The sequence below is a fragment of the Saccopteryx leptura genome, chromosome 2 (assembly GCF_036850995.1).
Source record: "Saccopteryx leptura isolate mSacLep1 chromosome 2, mSacLep1_pri_phased_curated, whole genome shotgun sequence".
NCBI classification, from domain to species: domain Eukaryota; kingdom Metazoa; phylum Chordata; class Mammalia; order Chiroptera; family Emballonuridae; genus Saccopteryx; species Saccopteryx leptura.
In genome coordinates this window covers 107,681,740-107,706,429 of record NC_089504.1, presented here as the reverse complement: position 1 = coordinate 107,706,429, position 24,690 = coordinate 107,681,740, and the positions used below count along the sequence as shown (strand labels likewise).

The following is a 24,690-nucleotide window of genomic DNA, read 5'->3' as shown; positions in this document are numbered from 1 at the left end:
AATGAAGAAACTAAAGAACAAGATCTGAGCCCATACCCTTTAGGATTATATTAGTAGCTATTCTTGGAAAATCAAAAGCTTAAAAGAGATAACTAACCTACTATAAAATAAGCATTGATTATCTATGTATCTGTATTAACCTTAGCTATCATCTCCTTGCAGGAGATCCAAACTCTCTGGATTTGTGTAAGACTTTAATAATAACCCCATACACCTGACCAGGTGGTGGCACAATGGTAGAGTATCAGACTGGGACATGGAGGGCCCAGGTTCAAAACCCCAAGGTCTCTGGCTTGAGCACAGGCTCACCAGCTTGAGCGAGGGGTCACTGGCTTGAGCCCAAAGGTTGCTGGCTTGAGTAAGGGGTCACTCGCTCTGCTGTAGCCCCCCAGACAAGGCACATATGAGAAAGCAATCACTGAACAACTAAGGAGCTGCAATGAAGAATTAATGCTTCTCATCTCTCTCCCTTCCTGTCTGTCTGTTCCTGTCTGTCCCTCTCTCTGACTCTCTCTTTCTGTCAATAAAATAAAATAACCCCATACATTTGAGATGGCTTTTCTTTTGGGTATCCTTCCACCAGATACCTAACTATGCATAATTAATTCTCAAAAGCTTTTTGAATTCTATAAAATTCCATTACCCGTTCACTGATTATCTCTATTATTTTATAAATCAAGAAAGAGCTTTATAGTTTCACAAACCTTCCTGCTGAGACAGTGTAGTTATGCATGCCCAGGCCTGTTTGTATTTGTCTATTTCAGCCCAAAGTTATGTCTCCTCTCTCACTAGCACAGCCTGAAATTTTAAGTCACACAGTAAAATTATTAAAGTCGAGAATATGTTGAAATGGGAAAATATGACTTTAATTCAACCCCTTTAGAATACCTTCCTTATATTTAGGAATATAAATATATATATATTTATATCATTATATATATTTCTATTAATGTATACTAAGACAAAACTAGGCAGGGAAGTTTTCATGTCTTCAAATTTCAAAAGGCAGATTAGTTGAGGTCAAATGCCTTCTTAAAATACACTTAGCTAGTGAAGAAGGCTAGAACTGATGTCTTCTGTACTCAAGGCTAAGATTTTTTTTCATTGACTATCTTAGGAATTAATTTGTTTAGCATTTTGGAGATAAACATGTAAAATAATGTAATGAATTAATAATTTAATAATATATTCAAACTAAATAAACTGAAGTAATTAAACAAGTTATGTTTCATCATCAGTGCCTTGATATATAGAGTCAATCATAACACATGTACAGTGGCTTCAGAAATTAACCCAGCAAGACAAGTAAATTATTGAACAGAGTATTGTTTATAGTAAATGTCAAAAAAATAACTGGGAGGAAAATACACTATCACTAGACGATATTCAAGCAGTAATTTCTGTATATCTTCGAGTAGCAAGGTTATAATACTATTCCTTATAACCACTTTAAGATTCATTAACATTTTGAATATATGCTATCACTTATCAACATTTGCAATGTAAATATTTGATCTCTCTTTTCCTTTAAGAAAATATGAAATGTTTTGAGTATGGAGCATGTTATGTTGTCAGCAATTGTTTCGTATTCCTTTCCATGAAAAGTGGGTTTACAAACTCAAATCTACACAGTAAACAATCGTCTATATAAATAACTAATAGATTGAGAATTTACATAGTATTGTTGGGAAAGAGCACTTTCAGTAACTATGTCTAGTCTTACCTTCTGGGGGCGAATTCCCACTGTGGTTCCATAAATATTTCATGAAGCAACACAAAGTCATATGCTAATGATAGGCCATTTACCCAGTGAGCAGGTGCACCCTCTGATGTTTTTTCAACTCTGGTGTACCTTTGATGTGGGATCAGTTAAGCCATTTTGAATTATTCTTTTTTGCTTCCCTCCCACCACAGTTTCACCTGAACTGAAAATGGTGAGCGAGAGTCATCATGAGGCCCTGGCGGCCCCACCTGTCACCACTGTTGCGACTGTTATACCAAATAATGCCACCGAGCCAGCCAGCCCTGGAGAAGGAAAGGAAGATGCCTTTTCGAAACTGAAGGAGAAGTTCATGAATGAGTTACATAAAATTCCACGTGAGTACTCCATATTATTACTTCAGTTAAAACAAATGGTTGAAAATCACCTTACTTGTCGGATAGAAAGCAGAACTCCTTGTAACATATTAAAAACATACATTTTATTTTTTTTATTATTGGAATAGGAGTTCTCCTAAAAGTCTTTATCTTGTGTTTAATGTGAGTTCTTTTTTACCTTCTTTAACCTCTGTTTTTCTTAAGAATATTAATGTTTATGAGTTGTACTACATTTTAGATTTGCATTTATAAAATTATTCCATTGTAAAGATTATTTCTAAGCAATAGCTTAAATACACTATCACAATTGTATGTTTGATATTATTTTATTCACTTGTTAGTAGTTCAAAAGCTTTTGCACAGTTTTTAAACTTTTCATTAGGAAATAATTTTTACCCATTTATTTGTATGAATATAACACTAAGTCCAGTCAGTGGTGTTTAATTTAAATTTTAAACTACAGGTTTATCTTTTTCTTCAGATCTGAACACTATGAACTAAATACTTTTCTAGGTGTTAGGAAAACATGTTTTGGCCCTCACAAAGCTTATATTTTAGTAGAGAAAAGAATAATACATCAAGCTGATTTGTAAAGAAACCTGGGAGATTTAGGGAAGACAGTCATAAGCTAGGAAATACAGACAGGGCTCTTAGGCAAGAATCTGCCTGGAAGAGCAAAGAGCTCTGTGTGCCTTAGGTCCAATGAACCAGCGGGGGAGGGGCAGATGAAGCTGGACTGTAGCAGAGGCTGTATCATATGGGGCCTTCCGTAGTGTTCTAAGGAACCTGAATTTTACGCTGAGTGAAATAAAATGATTTTTGATGATTTTGAGCAGAGGTGTCCCAGGATCTGACTTAGGTTTTTCTTTAAAATCACTCTTGCTATTTTGTCAAAAATGTGCTTAGAGGGTCAAGGCCAGAAGGTAAAGTAGGCTGTAGCAATAAACCAGATGAGAGATTTGTAGAGAATTATTCTCTAAGGACATTGAGAAACTGAATGAAAAAAATACAAAGAATCAACTTCTTATCCCTTAATTAACAATTTGTCGACCTGTCTGTCCTCTTTTAACAAATTCAAGTTCATCTGAGAGACACTCTTAGCACAGTTGTCAGTAGTTATCATGTTTAGTAAATAGACCCATAACCCGGTATAGATGGAGATGGAGACAGTCCCATAGTCAGAGCCCAACACTGGGAACTGCAGGCTCCCAGTTCTCTTCCTTTCTCTGCTGCTGAGCTCATGGACTGATCCAGATACTTTCAATAAAACTCAGAGCTCATACTATAGTATATAGCAGAAACCAAATACATATATCACAGAAGCAAAGTCTCACTTGAATATTTTAACGAGATGTTTGCTTTAAAAAGTGTGTCATAGGGTAGCAGAGAAAGCAATGAACAACCAGATCAAATACATATTCTGCCTTGTCTTCAGTACCATCTTGTTCTTTGGAGGAGTAAACAATATGAGAGGTATGGCAATGTTGATAACTACCACGGGTTGAATGTCCCCCATGTACCCACATAAATCATTCTCTCAACCCCTTTAGGCCTTTGCCCAAACTAGAACTTCTCCAACCATGCCATTTAAAATTATGACCCATCGATTTCGCCCTGTCTTAGCCAGCATTCCCTGCCCTTTTCTGGCTTTTTTATTTCTCACCATATTTCTTAGTACCATATGTAATGCTATGTATTTTATTTTTTGTTTTAAAATCATTTTGGTCCTCTCCAAAATAATGTAAGCTCCATGAAGGCAAAAAGATGGGTCTGCTTTTGCATAGTTATATCCTTAGTGGTACTTGTTATATAGGAGGTACTCAGTATCTGTTGTTGAATAAATGAATAAATTTCCATTTAGCTTATATCCTGAAATACCCCTCTTAGTTTTTGAGGCCTTAAGATGCTGAAAAATTAAAGCATATTAAAACTTTAAAATTTATAATACTAAGAAAAACATCATTTCAATCATTTTTAGCCTTTCCCACTCAGAGCCAGGTATTTATGTTTTCTTCCTTGTAAGAAAGTAATCAGCTGGAAAAATTATTATCTATGAAACTCTCCCTTCTTTCTTTTCTTTCCCTTGCCTGACTTTATTTCATTCCTCCCCAAGTCATTGTCCCATTCTTGTGAGCACTGGAAATGAGACCACGGTAATCAGTCTTCTCCTCTAGGGAGATTTGCTTTTGTCCAGCAACCTAAAATAACAGACAGTCAGAGGATCTGGGTAACACCTTATAGAGATATTATATTACTAGCTTAGGCTTTAATTTAATAGGAAAAAGCAAACGAAACACCTAAACTTTTTAAGGGGAATGGTAAATAAGTGTTAATAAAACTGTATCCAAGGTACAGCCGTGCATTTGCATTAAAAATATGTAACTGCATATTTCACACTTTCATTTTAATCGACTTCAATTTTACTGCCGGTGTAACTAAATTTTCTAATGGGATTTATATACAGAGAACAACACTAAACATAACTATATCCCTAAAATCAAATTCCTTTAGGAGCATATGTTATATAAAGGTGGACACTTTTGACTTGGCATAATATAGCGTTGCGCTAATGACAGGTAACAAATTAGAATATTAATCAATTTCAGTCTGTGAACTAAATCTTAGTTATCTGGCAGATGTGCTTTTTTGCAAAATTGATAGCAAACAGCTTTAGTCTGTCACTTGAAATTCCTACTTGTGAGAAGAGCGGTGTCACAATGGCAAGGAGTGTGTAGTCATTAGTTGGGTAATCTGCACAGTCCAGCATGGAACACATTCAAACCAAACTGCCTGATGATATCATCCATAACACCATGGGGCTTAAAATAAAGAAAAGGAAAAGGAAATGGTAAATGCTGAGCATTTTTATCTTTCTGCACACTGTTATCTAAATGAAGCAGACAAGGTTTCTCAGAATGTTCCTTTATTTTGCAACTTTGATTTTAATATGAGTAGGGTCATGGTTGATTTGTAAAGCATGAACTCATGTCATCCAAATAGCTGTGATTAGGTTTTGATATTCATGAGCTTCTTGAAGTTGAATGCACCCTTTCCTTAAACACAGCAGAACACCAGGTAGCCAGAACTGAATCTTAGTCCAAAAAAAAAGCATGTGGACTAGAGGTAGTTACATAATTTATGCAAAAATACTATTGAACAGACAGTTTCACATAGGGATTAAAACCACAAACTCTAGTCATAGACTGCATGGGTTCAAATCTTAACTTTACCACACACAAGCTCTGTGACCTCAGGAATGTTACTTAATATTTCTGTGTATCAGTTTATTCCTGTATAAAATGGGGACAAATATATCTTCATCATAGGCTTGTTGTGTAGAGACATCATTGCGTATAAAGTGCTTAGCAGAGTGTCTGGCACAGAGAAAGCATTTTATAAATGTTAGCTATTATTAAACTTAAGCTGTCATTTTTAACAAGTCTATTTCTATTGTATAAAAGCCCTCTATACAGGTCAGACAGACACCCAAACTAAGAAAATCTCAGAAATTTTTATGCCAAATACACATGCATTGCATTCTTTAAACCCATAACCCATTCCAACAATGCTTGTTTTAGGAAAGGTGAAAGACAAATTCCCTCTCCATGTTTTCCTATTCCCATCATCTCCTCTAATTTCCCTTAAGAAGAAAAACAAACTCCTGTAATCTCATTGCCTTACCTTACCTATTCCTTTTGCTCATACACAAGGTTCACATCGCTGAAAAATGCCTAATGAAATTCCATATACACTAAGTGCTTAAGATATGTCAGTTTTCCTCTTTCATTCTCTAAACTTTTCTTCTTACCCTACCTCCTCTGTCAACTACCATCTCTTTCTCCTTCATATCTACACAAAGTGATTAAAAAACATAACCTATATCCTGATATCTGTTTCTTCAACTGCCATTAACAACTCAGCTCCTTCCATTCTGATGTTCATCCTTCAAGTACTGTTCAAATTGCTTTAAGTCACCAGGTACTTCTTGATGCACAGTTATGGGGGTTATTATCAATGTTCATTTGTTCAGATATTGCTGCATTGTCATCACTGTCAGATGCCACCATCTGAAAACTCTTGATTTCCAGGACTATCCTCCCATTTCCTCATCCTCTTTCCTTTCCTCCATATTCTCTTTTATGACTGGCCCTCCCTTTTCATTGTCGGTCCTTCCCTGAAGTGGTAGAAGTCCTTGTTAACAAGGTCACATTTTTAATCCTTTTCCATTTGTATCCTGTGTGCTCTCCCTAGGAGCTCTCATTCACCCAGCCATTTGGATGAGAATGCTCACTATTATTTTTCATATATCTCATCTCCAGTTCCATTACTGCCCTCATGGAAGTCCTGTTCATTCTCCTACTGAAAAACTTCTCAAAACCAGCCAGCACTTGCACACTCCAGTGTCCTCTCTCGTGCTTCTCTCTTTCTGAACCCCCTTTCCCATTATCCCTGGCACTTTCTTTTCCTTTTTTTGTTTTTGTTTTGACTTAAGAAACAGTTCAAATGTTCACCTAGAAGAGAAGTTCCATAATTTCCAAAGTCAGAATTACTCGAGCCTTCCTCCAACCTTTCATAGCTCTTTTTTAAATATCTTGCATATCAGGTTTTACTTTTTTTTTTTTTGGTCTGGTTTTGCCTGCCCTTCTCACCAAGATATAAATTCCTTACAGGCAGGAACAATTTCTTATACGTATTTGTATCCTTTATATTTGAAAGTCTCAAACACCATGGTAGAAACAACTGAACAGATAATACCATATTAGAAATGTTAACATTAGACCAAATATTATATTTCTTGTGCCATGCTTAGATAAATGGATCTCCAAATCAACAGTCTTCAAATCTTTTCATCCAAGGCTCTATTTATTCAAATGAAAAAAAAAACCTATATAAAACAAAACAGAGCCACTGTGGTAAGTTAAAGGTGTCTTTCTCACTCACTCTTCCTAGATACCCCCATGAGCAGCTCTAAAGACACCTGAAAGTATGGAACACAATTTGAAAGCAGTGGTCTGAAGAAGTAGGAAATATATCCGTATTCTCTCTCCCAACAACTGCCAATGAAATTCAACAGCCAGTAGTAATATAGTTTGTTAAATATGGCACAAGTAATATTCAGTGGTGAGGAATAATACAGTCCAATAACTCTGTTTTCCCTCATGTGGCTGCAGAATGAGCATAAAGTCATTCTCATATGTCAAGAAACATATGAAGAGAGCCCTTCAGAACATACAGTAATCCATAGCATGTAAATAATTACAATGATTATTGTAATGGAAGTATATACTGTGCATTCTTTAAAATCAACCTCAGTTCTGCCTTACAAAAGCTCTATTAGATGAGAACAATTATTATCCCCATTTTACAGAAAAGAAGGCTAAAGCTTAGTAAGGTAAATGACTTGTCCAAGGAAGTTACACATGGTTAGGTTGTAGGTTCAGGAGTATTTCAGGAAATACTTCACTTTTTTTTTTAATTATGCCTTTGCAGAATATCCCAGAGGCTGAGAATGACCTCTACCTTTCCTTATCATTCCTGGCTTGAAACAGAGTTCTATGTGTCCATTCAGAGGATTGTTTGTTATGTAATATTCATCTTTTGATATTTGTTTCAAATTACTGAATACTCAGAACACAAGTTTAATACTAATTCAGAATCTGTCATTGCATTATCTGCTTTAAGGACAAGTACTTACTCACTTTATGTTTCTGCATTTGCACTCTCTCTGTTAGACTGGCATGTGAATAGCCCATTACTACCTAAATACCAAGAGCTACATTTTGTTTCTTTATATAAATGGACTCTGTATATGACTCATCTCCAGCGATCACCTGTTGACTCGGTTCTTCTCACTTCAGGAAACATTGGCTAAAATGTTAAGTGACATTATTCATTGTTAACCTCTTTAAGTTGAAATACTTTAAGAAGAAAAAGTTGCAATACTAATAAGTTTTATCTTCAGAACAAGTGCTTAGTAGTATTGAGTGACTTCATAAATGCAATGCTGAAGGAACCTATTTGGGACAAGGACACTTAGAGATAAGGTGCAGTTCATCACAGCACAGTGTAGTGATTCATGCTTACATTCAGTAAACATTCTATTTTAGCTTATTTCTTTCATCTTCTATTCAAGTTTAATTTTGATTTAAAATATAGGGAAATATATGTGTGTGTATGTGAACACTGTGTGTTGTGTGTACATGCGTGTGTGTACATGTGTGTGTGTGTGTGTGTGTGTGTGTGTGGTTAAGAGTTATAATTAAAAACTTCTATGGCAGAAAATCAGTTTCGTTCTTAATAGAATTGACACTGCTCAAAATAGTATGTTGTATTTGCTGGGCCATTTTTAGTATGCTAACCTAAGGGCATGAGAGGCAGCTACTGGCCTTTAGAAGCCATTGGCCCACACTATGAAATATTGCCCCACATTCTGCATGAATTTCAAAATCTCATGGAACATGCATGTAGAGAGAAACCCTATAAATAATCATCTGAACCTAAAAGTATTTGTCATATAAACACAAAATATTTTTGCATATCTCTGACATGAACTGGATATTCTAGCTTTGATTCTAATGTTTATTTAACCTCTGATCTTTCATTTTTCCCCTTACTTTTTGAAACTCTTCTAATTGTCTTACTTCTCTAAATCTAAATATCCCTTTTAGTGGTTGCAAGCATTTGATTACTTCATTGTCTTTTGTATAATTGTACCTGAAAATTTCTATACTGAAATACAAATAATTTTATTATAAGTTATTTTTATTTCTTTTATATTATAGTTAGCACATTTTGTTGATTTGTGAAACTTACACATGCAAGTATGTTGTATTATTTATTATTTATACTATGAGAGAGTTAGGGGAATATAAAACATATTTGTTGTAAACTGAGGCACTGTGGATAATACTGATTTTAAAGAACAAGTGTGCAATATGACCCTATCAACATTTTATATTCAATGTGAGAATCTAAGAAAAAGTACATGTTACTGATGTTGGATCTCAAGAAGGTTGTTTAAATGTGTCCTTGAATTTTGTTTCCTTCTTGAAACACTATTATGCAGAAAATTCCCCCAAGATCCATGCTTGTAAAATGAACTAGTGTTGAGAGATTTTATAAACTTCTAAAGCATTGGTAATACTGAGTAACGGTAAACACATAAAGCCACCAAGTGAATTAAGATCTCAGGGAAGTTTCTAAACCTTATTTAGCTGCACTCCCTTAGCATTTCAAAGATACTAAGCAAACACACCTGAGAAAAACAAAGGAGTGAAGCACATTTTAGACAAGTATTAAAAAAAATAGTTTAGGAATTACCTGGCTAAAACTGTACAGACATATAAATATATTTTAAAATTATATTAAACCTCTATTCCTCACCACAGCTGCAGGTCAAAATATAGGCTACCTTTTAACTAACTGAAAATGCAAATCTATAAAGAAAGCAGAATTTTAAAAAGCTGTTTTCTCTTCACTCTAATGACTCTTTAGACCTTTTATCGCATTGCCAACCTGTCAGGTTTGTGCCAGTTTCTATTAAATTGGATAAAGAATTTAGAAGTGGAAACCAGAGGGAAATTATGTGAGGTACTATTATATTTTTAGCACCTGGCTTTATTTTTCTTTGTTTTGATTTTCATTTGAGAGTATTATAACAAAGGGATTGAACTGGATACCTTCTGAATCTACGGCTCTTCAGTCCAACTTTTAAGGGAATTTAGAGAACTTTGAAATAAAGATTAGGCCCATTTAAAGGTTTCCTCACCCAGCCACAGTTTCATTGAAACTGCTGTCCTGGAGGAATTGCAGAAGTGCTTGAGCCCTTTCCCTTTTCTCATTCAAGCTTTTTACACATACAAGTAAAAACAAAATGAAGAGAAATGGTACTACAAATAATAGAGATAGATTTGACTGTTAAATATTTCATTTCCTGAGACTAGTGTGTACTGTCCACAGAAACTTAGAAAAGATCCCAGATCACAGGGTAATCAACTTTAATTTACTGAGTTATATTGCTCAGTGCTTTGAACGTGAAATTCTATTGTAATAATTTGCTTTTCATAAGACTAGGATAAGATTCTTTAAAATCAGTAAACTGTTCCAGTGGATTAAACACATTCCTGCTATAACATGTAAATATTAATGCCTAAATTCTCTGATGCACATCAGTAGCCCTGTCCTTTGTCCAGAATGCTGTGTTAATCACTCACGCCATCAGTATTGTATAACCTATTTGCTCTCTCTGTAAAACAAGAGTCATAATAGTACTCTACCTCTGGAAAGGTATAAGCAGTAAAGTACTGATATGTATAAAGTGATCAAAATAATGTCTGGAATATAATGTTGGCTATGTTCGAAGTTCAAGCTTCCAATGCATATATCTAGCACCTACTATGTGCTAGGCTGTGCACACCACGCTTAGGTACTAAACCAAAGTGCATACTTTTAACTTGTTTCTGGGCCTCAATCGCATCACAGACTCAAGAATTTTTCTGCCAGAAGAGCCTTTAAATTAAAACATCTTAGCAGGACACCAATGGCTTTTGATGAGATTATTTGGTATGGTTCTTTTATGAGTCACAGCCTCACCTACAACTATTTGCCCTCCCACAGTCTGCTTCAGCGGGACAAAAACTCTAGAAGTAACTGAATTTGTTATCCAAAGTGTCCCGTGTTTCCAAGTCTTGCACAAACTCTCTCCTGTGCCTGGAACTTCTTGCTCGCCACCGCTTGTCTATTCAGATAGTCTCTAATTATCCTTCAGAACTCTCTTTTTAAAAGGTCTTCCTGTCCTCATGTTAATAACCTCCTAATCTAATCAGGAACTGTCTCTCTGTAGTAAGTCTCTAGTTGACCAATGTTTATAATTTTTACCTTTTATTTTACTTATCTGTTTGTATTTTCTCTCCTAATACCACCCAGTCAACACAAGATCAGAACACTGTCTTTTTCATCTCTGTGTCTCCAGCCCCAGCACAAAATCTGGCTCATAGTGAGCAGAATTATTATTACACTTTTCCTCAAAAGATCCTAATAATCGTATTACCAAGAAAAGGCTTCCACTCTTAGATATAGAAAATAGATTGCAGGTTGCCAGCAGCAGGGAGTGTGTGTGTGTGTGTGTGTGTGTGTGTGTGTGTGTGTGTGTGTGTGTATGAGAGAGAGAGAGAGAGAGAGAGAGAGAGAGAGAGGTGTAGGGGTTCATAAGGAGCAAACTTCCAGTCATACGTAAGTCTTGAGGTTGTAGCATGTGACTATAGTTGACACTGTCTTGTATATTTCAATGTTGCCAAGAGAGTAAGTAGATCTTAAAAATTTCTCATCACAAAAAATATATATTTTTAACTACGTGGGGTGATGAATGTTAACTGGACTTATTATGATGATCATTTTGCAGTGTATACAAATATGAAATCATTGTTATAGACCTGAAACTAATATATAGGGGTGGGTAAAAGCAGGTTGACAGTTGTGAGTACACAAAACAGTTTATTACTGTATTATTTTTTATTAATTATGATTTTCCATGCAAACAACTATAAACCTACTTTTGCCCACCCCTGTAATTATATGTCAATTATATCTCAGTTAAAAAGAAAGAAAGAAAGAAAGAAAGAAAGAAAGAAAGAAAGAAAGAAAGAAAGAACGAAAGAAAGAAAGGGAGGGAGGGAGGGAGGGAGGGAGGGAGGGAGGGAGGGAGGAAGGAAGGAAGGAAGGAAGGAAGGAAGGAAGGAAGGAAGGAAGGAAGGAAGGAAGGAAGGAAGGAAGAAAGAAAGAAAGAAAGAAAGAAAGAAAGAAAGAAAGAAAGAAAGAAAGAAAGAAAGAAAGAAAGAAAGAAAGAAAGAAAGAAAAGAAAGCAAGCTAGCTCCCAAATGGCTCTTCCTGGAAACAGGTGAGAATAATAATCTAAGGAGAAATCACACTGGGCTCGGGTGAGCACCTTCCACAGCCATCTGGCTCCCCCTCAGCCACTCGGGGTTACACAGCCAACCTTTTCCCTTTTCCCCTCTCCTTTTATTTTTCTCTTGCCCTTTCTTGAGCTCTGTCATCTTCTGTTCTGTTTCCTTCCTCGTTGCCAGTGCTGAACAAAAATTTTCCTTGTTTGTTTTATTCTCAGTCTGACTCATAGAGATACAAGCAGCAACCAAACTGGTCCTCGGGGCAAACAGTTCTCCCCACAAGCATTTTTCTGCAGGTGGAGAACTGGGACTTAGTACCAGTTTCATCTTTTAGTTTTAAAAATAATGTATTTTATTAGAATGCCCAGGAAACAAGATGAACTCTTGTGACAATTGCTGCACAGTACAGGCCAGTTTCCTGTGCTGTCACTGAGAGAGTTCAGTCCCCTGGGTGCATTGTGTCCCTCAATGGGCACTTTTGTGAGGTTTTCTTTAGTGAGTGGATGTTTATAGAAAACTTGTATGAATTTCTCTATTTTGCCTTATCAGCCACACCAAGGGCGACAGTTTAGTCTTTCAGGGGCTATTGTTGCCGATAACGCCACCACTGTGACTGTCATTTGAAGTGCTGCCTCAAAATGCCCTGACCAGCAATCGTCTGCCCACTCTGATTGAAACTGTTCCATGTCACCTCACCCTTCCACAGCTGCTGTCATCCATGCACCTTTCTTTTCCATAACTGCTAATGTGGCTCTAATGCGATTTACCTGGCTGCCTTTCTCGTCCTCATCAGTAGAAATCTATTTTCCTCTTTTGCATTAAGTAGCCTTCAGCTCTAACAGCAATGCTACTGACAGTTACCTTCAGAGGAGCTTGAATTGAATCATCTTTCTGAAAGTTGAGGATGTCCACAATGTACTAGTTTTCAGTTATAGGAAACATACAGTTTCCCAAAGTTCTGCTGCTTTTACTTTCCTTGGGAGCTTATGCACCTTTGATTCTATCTGGATTACCTGGCCGTTTACTCAGTCAGGGACGCTGGGATCCTTATGCACCAGCAATGCCATGTACCTTACCCTTATTAATACTCTCTTCTCCCTTCCTTTCTGCTACTCTGAACTCTAATTGCCTTCCTTTCTTTCTGAGTGTTCCTCCTCTTTCTCTCTGCCTCCTCCAATCACTGACAGGCAGGTATTTTCTAAGGCTTTGTTTCTGGACATTCTTCTTCCTCTATTTCCTTATAATTTCAGGAAATCCCATCCTATCTTTATGTAAAACATACTGAAAACTCAATCTCTAGCCTTGATGTCTCTATTGAGCTCCCAACCCTATCTTGATAGATTAACTTTATTAAGGAATAGTTTATATACAATAAGATGCACCCATTGTAAATGTATAGTTCTGTGCATTTCAACAAATGTATACAATGTAATCATCACTCCAAAAATTTGTCTATAGTTCTTTTTCCTGGGTCCCTGCACAGTTTTAGGCAGTGACTGATATGTTTTCTATCACTATAAATCACTTTTGACTGCCCTAGCATTGCATAAACGTGGAATCATGCATATGTCATTTTTTTTGTCTGGTTTCTTTCATTAAACATAACGTTTCTGAAATCCATTCATGTTCTTGTATATATCAATAGTTCATTCCTTCTTTTAGCTAATTAATATTGCATTGTATGGATACTCACAGTTTGCTTATCTGTTGGACAATTAAGTTGTTTTCAGTTTGAGGCTCTTAAGATTAAAGCTGCTATAAATATTTGTGTACAAGTTTTTGATTGATATAGATGTTTTCATTTTTCTTGGGAAGTACCAAAGTGTAGAACTGCTAGGTGGTATTTTTCTTTTTTAATTTTATATTTAAAAACTATCAAACTGATTTTCTAAACTATTCATATTATTATATCACACCAGCAATGTGTAGGAGACTTCTAGTTGTTTCATGTTTCTGCCATGTTAAAGTTGTAAACTGTCTAGCAGAAAGCACAGGAGTAATTTCATAACCTTGATGTAGGCAAAAGTTTTCTTAAAAGGACATTTAAAAAATTAATTCTAAAGAGAAAAGTTGATAAATTAGACTTTTTCAAAAGTAAAGATTTATACTTTCAAAATGCTACTTTAAGAAAATAAAAAAAGGCCCTGGCCGGTTGGCTCAGTGGTAGAGCATTGGCCTGGCGTGCAGAAGTCCCGGGTTTGATTCCCGGCCAGGGCACACAGGAGAAGCGCCCATTTGCTTCTCCACCCCTCCCCCTCTCCTTCCTCTCTGTCTCTCTCTTCCCCTCCTGCAGCCAGGGCTCCATTGGAGCAAAGATGGCCCGGGCGCTGGGGATGGCTCCTTGGCCTCTGCCCCAGACGCTGGAGTGGCTCTGGTCGCAGCAGAGCGACGCCTCGGAGGGGCAGAGCATCGCCCCCTGGTGGGCAGAGCACCCCCCCTGGTGGGCGTGCCGGGTGGATCCCGGTCCGGCGCATGCGGGAGTCTGACTGTCTCTCCCGGTTTCTAGCTTCAGAAAAATTAAAAAAAAATTTTTTTTTTAATTAAAAAAAAAAAAACGCAGCCTGACCTGGGGTGGCACAATGGATAAGGCATCCACCTGGAATGCAGAGATCATTGGTTCAAAACCGCAGGCTTGCCTGGTCAAGGCACGTAAGGAAGCAATAGCAAATTAGTGCTTCCCGTTCCTCTCCCCTGCCTTTTCTATCTCTCTATTCTCTCTCTCTTTCTTCTCTCACTAAATGGGATAAATAAAATCTTTAAAAAATAATAGTAAAATAAAAAAATGAAAATAAAAAATGCAACTTGCCAATTGGGAGAGAATACATGCAAGACATATATTTGACAAATAAATTATTTCCAGAATATGTATATAAAACACTTTACAAACATATACAAAAATGACCAAAAACTTTGAACAGACACTGAATAAAAGAATAAACACAAGTCTAACAAATTCACATAAAGATGTTCAACATTTTTAGTCATTAGGGAAATGCAAATTTCCCTACAATAAATTCCATTTGAAAGCTCTTTTTAAGATGAATTCAACTGTATATGCCATTTATGATTGAAATTCCACATATTCAAAACTAAACTCACCTTCTTTTTCCCCAAACACACACTTCTCTACCCTAAAGCTTGACACCGTCGCATAATATTTGATTCTTCCCAACTTTTGTCCCCATTGCTCAACTAGTTAAAAAGCACTATCACCTCACTCTTGGTCCTCCCTCTGCTTTTTATCCCCAGTGCCACTGCTCTATTTGGGCTCTCATCTATATTACAGCTATTATAGCCCCCTGAGAGGCCTTCCCACAAACATTTTCCACTGTTGGTCAGTTCATTATGTATAAATCTTTCAGATGATTCTTCCTGAAACTCAGCTCTGAACATGCAAGTCCCTTGGTCAAAAACTTCAGTACCCTTCCAGTTGACTTTTGAACTTCTTTTTTTTGTCATCCAAGACCTTCTTTAGTCTAGCCCTGATCTTCCTTTCCTCTCTCATTTCTGCTTCTCTGATGTGAACTATTTATTCACTGTTCCAGAGAGACACCTATTTTCTGCCTTTATACTTTTGTTCATGGTTTTCCTACATATGAAATGCCATTACCCCATCTCTTTCTATCCAAGCCTTCCTATCCTGAATGATTAAGGCTCAACTCAAATATGAGCTCTTCTATAATGTTCTCCCAAATATCCATTATTTCTCTTTTAATATACTTATCTTCTACCACATAGTGTTATGATGCTCATATCTCATTACTCTTACTAGACTTTAAGGTCTTAGAAGATAGCCTTGGAGTTTGACCCATTCTTTCATACCTCAGACACATGCTATATGCCTTACAAAGAGTGGGCAGTCAATAAATGTATGTGGCATGGATTAATGGCTTAGTGATAGAATAGAAAATAAAGTAAGTTACCATTATTATAATCTAATAGGAGAGAGGAGATATGCAGAGAAACAATAATAATATAAAACAGTGATGCATGCTGAGATTCAAATATATAGAAGAGTCATCAAGGATGAGACTGAAAATGTAATTTGGAATTAGGTTAGAGAGGGCCATCAATATCAAGCTAAGGAGTTTAGACTTTATTTAATAGTTAAAGAGGAGCCAGGAACCATTCAGAATATTTAAACATGGAAGTAACCTAATTATAGTTTGGCAGAAGTGTGTTTGTAGGATAGATAGCAATGGGAGAGCCAGGAGTGAGGGACAGAGCATGAAAGAGGTAATTGAAGGAACCATGGAGATAATGAAAGCCTAAATTTCTTGGAAAGGAAAGCACTGATGAGACAGGCTCTGTGAACATGCAGTTGACAAGCACTCAGCTGGATCTGAAGGTGTTTAGGAAAAAAGAAAATAAGAAATAATTCCAGAGAAGCTGGGTAACCAATTCAGGGTTATGCCTTATCAGGAATGGGGAATGCAAAAGAAAGTTCAGCTTTGGACACTGAGGTTTGGGAATTGACCACATGTAAATTTAGACTGTGAATGTGGACAATTGTCATTAGTAAGAATATATGGGGGCAGGGGGAGAAAGCATCAATGATAAACTCTTTAAATTAATTCATGAATGACTAATGGATGAAAAGATATATGAGCTGTCAGAGAACAGTGGGTAAAGCAGGAGACAGTGTCATGGAAGCTAAGTAAAAGGAGTATTTGAGAAACAATAGCCAATTTGATTAAAAAAATAATGATTGAATGTCCTGTTTGAAGTTTGGGAAAAATAGTTAAAGTATATGATCTGTCTTTAGGGTATTTCCAGTCTAGTGGGAGAGAGCAGATATCATCATCACCATTATCAATATTTTCTGAGTGATTAGTACTATATATTGAATTATGATTTCATCATTTACCCCTCATAAGAATCCTGTTTGACATATATTATAGTTATGAACCCAATTTTATAGGGAGTAGAGCATCTCAAACATGTTAAGCAAAATATACTTCCGTATAGGACATAATGAAATAAGTATTAGAGAGAGGTACAAGTAATCAAAGCACAAAAGAGGCGGAAATGGATTACAGAAGGAGCTGAGAAACAGGTGGCCTTGAGTTTGCTTTGAAGCAGAGAAGGATTTGCCTAAACAAAGAATTGATAGGAAGGCCTTCTATACTGAATAACATGAGCTGTTGAACATGAACTGTGAATACCATCCCAGAGTTTTATGGTTAACAATTTGGTTGGTGTGATTGGATTGCAGGTTACATTTAATGACATGGTTGGAAGAGAAAGTATGTGACCCCAATTTTGAGAACATTTAATACTTTGCTAAGCAGGTCATACTTTGTTCTGTAAAATGTAATGAGCCTTTATGGGACTTAAGGAACAGAGTGTGATACAGCTAATTTTTCTTTCTTTCTTTGACCTATGAGAGGAAATAATTATCAATATAAGCATCCAAGAATGGCAAGTGCTGCAAGTAAATCGTGAAAAATTGTGCCCGAGGAAAGGCCAGTGGATTTAGTGCTCTTTATTGACCTTGGAAAGCCTTGTTTTATAGAAAGATGGAATCCAAAGCCCTCTTACAGGCTGTGAGGTGAGGACTGAGGAATTGAAAACGGAATGAGAAAGTGAAGGCAGTGAGTGTTAACTGTTCTTTCCCCTGAGAGTACAAACAGAATTATAGCTCAAGCACTTAACAGGATGAAGGGAAATTGGATAAGTGCTGAGGTAGTTACAGGATGAGATGAAAGGGAAATAAGTTGTCATTACCACAGGCAAAGCTAACTCTTTCCTGGCTACTTCTGACTGCCACCACCTATCCACACCCCTGCTGTTCTCACAGTTCTCTCCTACCTTTCACAACAGAACTTAGTTGAGAACCTGGGACAGAGAAAGTTGCTGACAGTCCACTGAGAACGTGAATGTTAGAAACTCTTTCAGACACAAAGGACTCATTCACTTTGACTCTAAAGTGGTGCTGAGACCACATAACAATATTGTTGTAGCCTGACCTGTGGTGGTGGCACAGTGGATAGCGTTGACCTGGAATGCTGAGGTCGCCAGTTTGAAAAACCCTGGGCTTGCCCAGTCAAGGCACATATGGGAGTTGATGCTTCCTGCTCTTTTCCCCTTCTCTCTCTCTCACTCACTCTCTCTCTCCCCCTCTCTAAAAAAAATAAACAAATTAAAAAATCTTAAAAAACAATATAATTTCACTATTTTTCCTGCTTCCATGATTGGTCTCCCTGTCCTTGGACCTTCCACAGGCCTCATGCTTATGGTGCTTGCCAATTTCATGTTAGAACTATTCATCTTATCCTTCCAGATTAGCCTAAATTATTTAGAAACAGAGATGGACATTCTCATATGCTATATATTGCTCCTTTGGAGTACACACTAAATAATTACTTACTGAATTAACTTTGGAAACTGTTTCACTGTTATATAAACATGCCAAACATTGCTTTGTGGAGAGATACTAGAATTTTACTGCTGCACAGAAGCTTACAACAAACACAGTGGCTTAAAACAATACCCATTTATCACCTCACAGTTTCTGCATGTCAAGGATCCAGACAGAGTTTAGCTGAGTCCTCTGGTCAGGGACTCACAAGATTGCAGTTAATGTGTCAGCTGGACTGGAGGAGGGACTCAGGACCCTCTTCCCAGTTCCTTCAGCTTCTGGGCAGAAATTCAGTTCCTTGCATTTGCAGGACTGGGAGCCTCAGTTCCTAGAGGCACCGCTGTCATTGACAGTTTTCCACAACGTGGCAGTTCGCTTCCTTAGGACTCCCAGGAGAACCTCTCTGTCAACCCAGGAAAAGCCAATTCCCTCTTGGAGGGCTTTCACCTGGTTAAGTCAGTCATACCCAGAATAATCTCACTTTTTGATTAATTCAGAATTTACTGATTTGAAACTTTTCACATATTGTCAAGATCCCCTTCACCCTTGCAATATAAAGTAACCGTACCTCAGGTTCTGCTCACGCTTAAGGACGGGATTACATGAGATGTGTACACGAGGGATGCTGAGGGGGTGGGGGGTCCTGGGAGCCATCTTAGAATTCTGCCTACTCCAGACATGGAAAGGCAAAGAGAGCTTGTTGGAGAGAGCCAAAAAATTCTTACTTAAAAGGCAATAGAGATGTTCTTTTCTCTAACTAATGCCAATTTGTACTATGTATGGTTAATTTTTTTTAACAAAATCGAGAACATTTGTACTGAAAAGCAGCACCACTCATTCTCATTTTGTTCCTATTTTGGGTGCCACTTCATCATAACCCCTAATAGCATATATTTTCACAGGGTTAGCAGCAGCTCAGTTTTAGTGGTGAGATATTACACGTCTGATTCTTTGGCGTCTGAGCAATGTCAGAGAGACTGTGAATGCTAAAGCCGCCTATTATAACTCAGCCTAGCAAATCCTCCAAGGTTATATTTTGGTAATGGTGATTAGTACTATTCAACGAGTTTCAGATGTGTATGAAAATACAATAGGTCCTAGGTGGGAGATGCTGTTCCAATTTTAAACATTTACTTTAAAAAAATTGGGTAAGAAGAAGTGGAGTTTCTCTTCTTAGTATGAACTCAGATAATACAGTTGAATTGTGAGCTACGATAAGCTATACTCAATATGATTAGAAATAGTAAGTTTGACATACCATGTTTTAAAATGATTATGTATTACACATTTCTGATACCTCCTTTGTAAGAAATACGCATATGAATAAAAGTATGAAGGAGAATACTTAAAATGGGGGTGGAGAATGTATTGATAAAAACCTCCAAAAAACTTAAAGTATACCTCACATTCTAAAAGTTGTTTCAAGCACAAATGAGATTAGCCTCTCATAATTCCTGAAACTAGTATCTCTCCAGCTAATGTGACTTTTCAAAAATATTCAGAATCTTACTATAAAAACAAATTATTTTTTAGATCCTAGCAATGAAAACTTCATTTTAACTATAAACTGAGAGGGAAAACTCATTGTTTACTTGTTTTGAAAAGTGCCCTGGCCAGATAGTTCAGTATGTTAGAGCATCATCCTCAAGTGCGGAGGTTGCCGGTTTGATCCCTGGTCAGGACACACACAGAAATAGATACATGTTCCTGTCTCTCTCTCCTTTCCTCTCTTGCTAAACTCAATAAATAAAAATAAAAAAATAATAAAAATCAAAAAGGAATAAAATGTTAAAAAAGAAAGCAATTTAATCCTAAACTACAATTAATGTCAGCCAAGTAACTATGGTTTATACACTGATACACAGTAGCCATGTCTATTACTATGCTTCATAGTCCTATAAGGAGTTTAGGTTTTTCCTACTCTTGATTGGTAAGAAAATTCTCATGAGGACAGAATCCAGAGGGGAGAATTGTTTAATGAGGATTTTTCACATTGGCAGAATTTTTTTTCCCAAAACATAATTGATGTTTTGAGAAAGCAAAAGAAAATAACTAAATAGAAAATAAGTGATGTTGGCCTGGCCAGTGGTAGCGCAGTGGATAAAGGGTTGACCTGGGGCCTGAGGTCCCAGGTTCAAGCCCCAAGGTCATCAGCTTGAACAAAGGCTCACTAGTTTGAGCATGGGGTTGCTGGCTTGAGTGTGGAATCATAGACATGGTCCTGTGGTTTTTGGCTTAAGCCCAAAGATCACTGGCTTGAAGCACAAGGTCACTGGCTTAAGCCCAAGGTTATTGGCTTGAGCAAGGGGTGACTGGCTTGGCTGGAGCCCCCCCCCCCCCCCGTCAAAGCATGTAGGAGAAGCAGTCAATGAACAACTAAAGAGCCACAACTACGAGTTGATGCTTCTCATCTCTATTTTCTCTGAGAGAGTAAAGAAGTGGTGTTGGTTCAAAGAAAGACTAATATACCTACATTAAGGAATGAAAAATATATGTTTTAAATTGCAAAAGTACAGAGCAGGTATAGTGCATTGAATTGCATCTCCTGGAAAGATAGATTTAAGTCCTGATTCCTGGTACCTGAGAATATAACCTTATTTGGAAATAAGGTCTTCAAACATCTGACAAGTTAAGATAATGCTATACTGGAGCAGGGTAGTTCTTAATTTGATATGACTGATGTCCTTAATAAGAAGAAGAGAGGCAGAGACAAACTGGGAAAACATCACTTGGCAACAGAGGCAGAGATTGGAGTGACATATCTACAAACCCAGAAACACTGAGGATTATGAGCAACACAGGAAGCTAGAAGAAAGGCCTGGAATAGATTCCTTCCCACAGCCTTCAAGGAGAGCATGTCCTGCCAACCCCTTGATTTTGGACTTTTGGCTTCCAAAGCTGAGAGAATAAATCTGTTTCACTAAGCCACCCTGTCTGTGATCATTTGTTTCAGCAGCTCCTGGAAATGAATATGGTGGGCACATTGCATGAGAATCACCTGGATCCTCGTGAGTAAGTGCTCAGATCACCTTTCCTTCTCTGCACAAGGTCACTCCTCAAGGAGAGAGATTCACTTGACAGGAGAAGAGTGCTGAGAGGCTAAGAAAGTCGGAGATTTTATCCACTCCATCATCTTCCCTCAGGCTGTTCCAAAGTCTAGGACAGTCAGGCTTGTTCATATAGCCATATAACAGATACATTCTCATTTCTTCCATATATCAATTCTTTGGATGTTTTAGCCAGCACACTGCTGTTAAAAATATGTCAGAAGATGCAAGCCAATGACTTATGCAGTACAACTTATGAGGTAGCAATGACTTTTCTCATAATCAGACTTTACAATATTGTTTTGAAACATTCTTGGCTTAGAACTAGCATACCACTGCTGGGATATATAGAGTATAATGAAAAGTAGAGCAAGCAAAATCAATGATTCACAACTCTTTGCTTTGAGACATACTTCTTAAGATGTGTCCCTGCCATAAGCAGGGCATGGCTGTATGTGAGGAAACAGAAGACTTGAACCAGTGGCACTTTTGCCCAGAAAGACCTTCCCCATGTGCTAAACTTATACAAGCACTGCTTTCTGCACCGTGCCTTAATTGTCTTAACTGCCAGCACTTGCTGAGCATGTGCCCAGAATTCCATAGGCACTGTGCATTGTCTCATTTATTCCTTACAACAGTCCTATGAAACAGATGCTAATATTACCCCCAGTTTACAGATAAGGGAGTCAAAGTTAAGGAAATTTAGTAACCAACATCATTCAACTGCTAAATAGCAGCTGAAGATGCCAACCTAACCCTGGTGGTCCCAAATCTATCCAAGCTTTTTACTACCACAAGTTGCTCTCTCCTCCCAAAATATTAATAGATGAACTGTGTGTTGTCCTTATTTGTAACTTGTATATGAGAGTGCTATAGACTGAACACCTGGGCCTTCACACAGTTGATGTGCTGAAACCTAGTCCTAATATGATGGCGTTTGAAAGTGAGGCCTTTGGGAAGTGAGTAGGTTACGAGGGTGGAGCGCTCATGAGAAAGATTGCTGCCCTTATAAAGGCCCCAAAGAGCTCCCTTGTGCCTTCTGCCATGTAAGGACACAGTGAAGACAACCAGGAGGCAGGCTCTCACCAGACACAGAATCTGCCTGTTCCCTGATCTTGCCTCCTGTGAGAAATAAATTTCTGTTGTTGGACAAGTCACTCTGTCTGTGGTATTTTGTTATAGCAATCTTAATGACTAAAACAGGGTGTTTGCCACTTTTCTCCTAAAACTGTCTACACAATTGAAAAGAATTCTTTCCCCATTTTCTCAATTTTCCATGACTTTATTTTCTCTTATAACTTGCTAAAGACAATTTCTTAAATTACTCAAGTATAACCACATGCTTTCTCACATTTCAGTATCGAGCAAAACATCAGGCAGAGGGCATTTTATTCCACATTGATACAACATTGTGGTGAATTAGATAAGAGCACCTGTTAGATCCTTGTGTCTCTATTTATTAGAATATTCTAAAACAACATCAGTGCAGCAAGAATGAATTCAAGAATCTTACTTAGGAGCAGAAAATCTCATCCTTTTTCCCATTTCTAAACTCAAGGATCATGAATCTTTGCTCTATATATGCGTTTGTTTGGGGGAGTCAAAATGGGATAATCACTAATAAAGATGCTAGCAGGTGAGCTTCCTTCCTGGGTGTGCCCAGGAGGCTTCTGGGAGCTGGAGTATTCTCACAGCATTGCATCAGCCGCAGCTGCTAGGAATGCGCTCTGCACTCCACACACACATAGGGATTTGTTCATAGTTTTTTTATAGTCTGGCCCTCCAACGGTCTGAGGGACAGTGAACTGGCCCCTGTGTAAAAAGTTTGGGGACCCCTGTTATACATGATTTTCCTCACAGTCCTCTTAAACATTTTTCCCTCATGGGAACTTTCATCTCCTGTACACGTATGCAGGAAATACCAACATTTGATCCTCAAATGAAAGAGATCTATACTATAATAACCTTTCCCCACAAGTTGCTCCCAGGCCAACTTTAGTACTTGTTGAGCTCATGAAACTGGGCATCTCATTTCACTTTCAACAGCTTTATTTCTAAACTGAGATTTCTCATTTTAGTTTTTTCAGTGACAAAAAAAGGAGAGAGCACTTTGAAGTGTCATTCTATAACTTGGTCCAATGAAGTAGGCGGCAGCCTTAGCAAGTGAATGCACTTCCTAGAAATTGTTTCCGCTGAGTGACAGTTACTATGACTGCAAAATCTCCTATGAGCAATGAAATTTTTCACCAAAGAAATGGCTCTGAAATTGTTATATCTGGGTAGAAGCCAGGCCTTAAAAAATACCACCTTGCTATTTGAAGACTCATAAGTATAAATAAATAACTTTTAACCTTGCTTTGACTTCTTAAGTGGAGCATCTTATTCTTGTGCATAATTTTATGAGAGGTAACATTTATGGCAAGAAAAATATAATTTCAAAGACAGAAGAAAAGGATTCTGAAAATAAAAACTAATCTTTTGCCATTTAGTTAATTCTTACCAAGACTAAGACAAGTTTTCCTAAGGAGCAATTCAGGAGAAAACCTTCTACTGGTTCCCAGTTTCACTGACAATGATCTTTCACAGAAATTATGCAAAAGTCTTGATAGGGGATAGATTCTGGGGACCAGAACACATATTAGTGGTCCATTGCAAAAGATGAGAGTTGGCCCCGGCCAGTTAGCTCAGTTGGTTAAGAATATTACCCAGAAACAAGCTTGCTGGTTGGATCCCCAGTCAGGGCACAAACAGGAGCAGCTTGATGTTCCTATCTCTCTCTCCCTGCTTCTCTCTGAAAAAAAAAAAAAAGTAAGTAAAATAAAGACGAGGGTCTTTTTGAAAGTACTGGACACAGTAGATATTTTAGAACATGGGGACTGTTTTGAGCATGAAAGTTAAAGATGACAATCAAAAATGATTATAACATTAAGCCAAGAGAAAGTTGAGAAAATGGAGGAGCAATGATAAAAAAAACACAGGAAAGTTTAGAGCATGTTTTTCATAAAGCAATATGGAGTAAGTCCGTAAAAGAGAATGATCACGAATGGTTTGGAATGTCAGGCCTCCCCTGGGACCTGAGCAGGGAAGCAGCCTGACCAGAGCTTCTGACAATGACTCTCTGGGCATGCATTTCAGAATGAATTAGGGAAGGGAGAAGCGGAGAAAGGCAATCATCTAAGAGGTAACGCAAATATTCTGGGCAAGATGTAAGAAGAGCCTTGCTTGGGTAATGGAAATAGAAATTGAAAGAAGGAGATCTACATAAAAATATTCTTTCCTTTTC

General features: G+C 37.5%; 1 protein-coding gene across 2 annotated transcripts in view; it reads left to right on the top strand.

Annotated features, from left to right (window-relative positions):
- The window catches only part of SYT1 (synaptotagmin 1), a 572,761-nt gene that overhangs the window by 356,375 nt on the left and 191,696 nt on the right, over positions 1 to 24,690 (top strand). For both annotated transcript variants that reach the window (XM_066368502.1, XM_066368501.1), the window contains exon 4: positions 1,915 to 2,097. In XM_066368502.1, coding sequence (XP_066224599.1) covers positions 1,932 to 2,097 — 166 coding nt within the window. In that variant the 5' untranslated portion in view covers positions 1,915 to 1,931. The remainder of the gene's footprint in view (positions 1 to 1,914; positions 2,098 to 24,690) is intronic.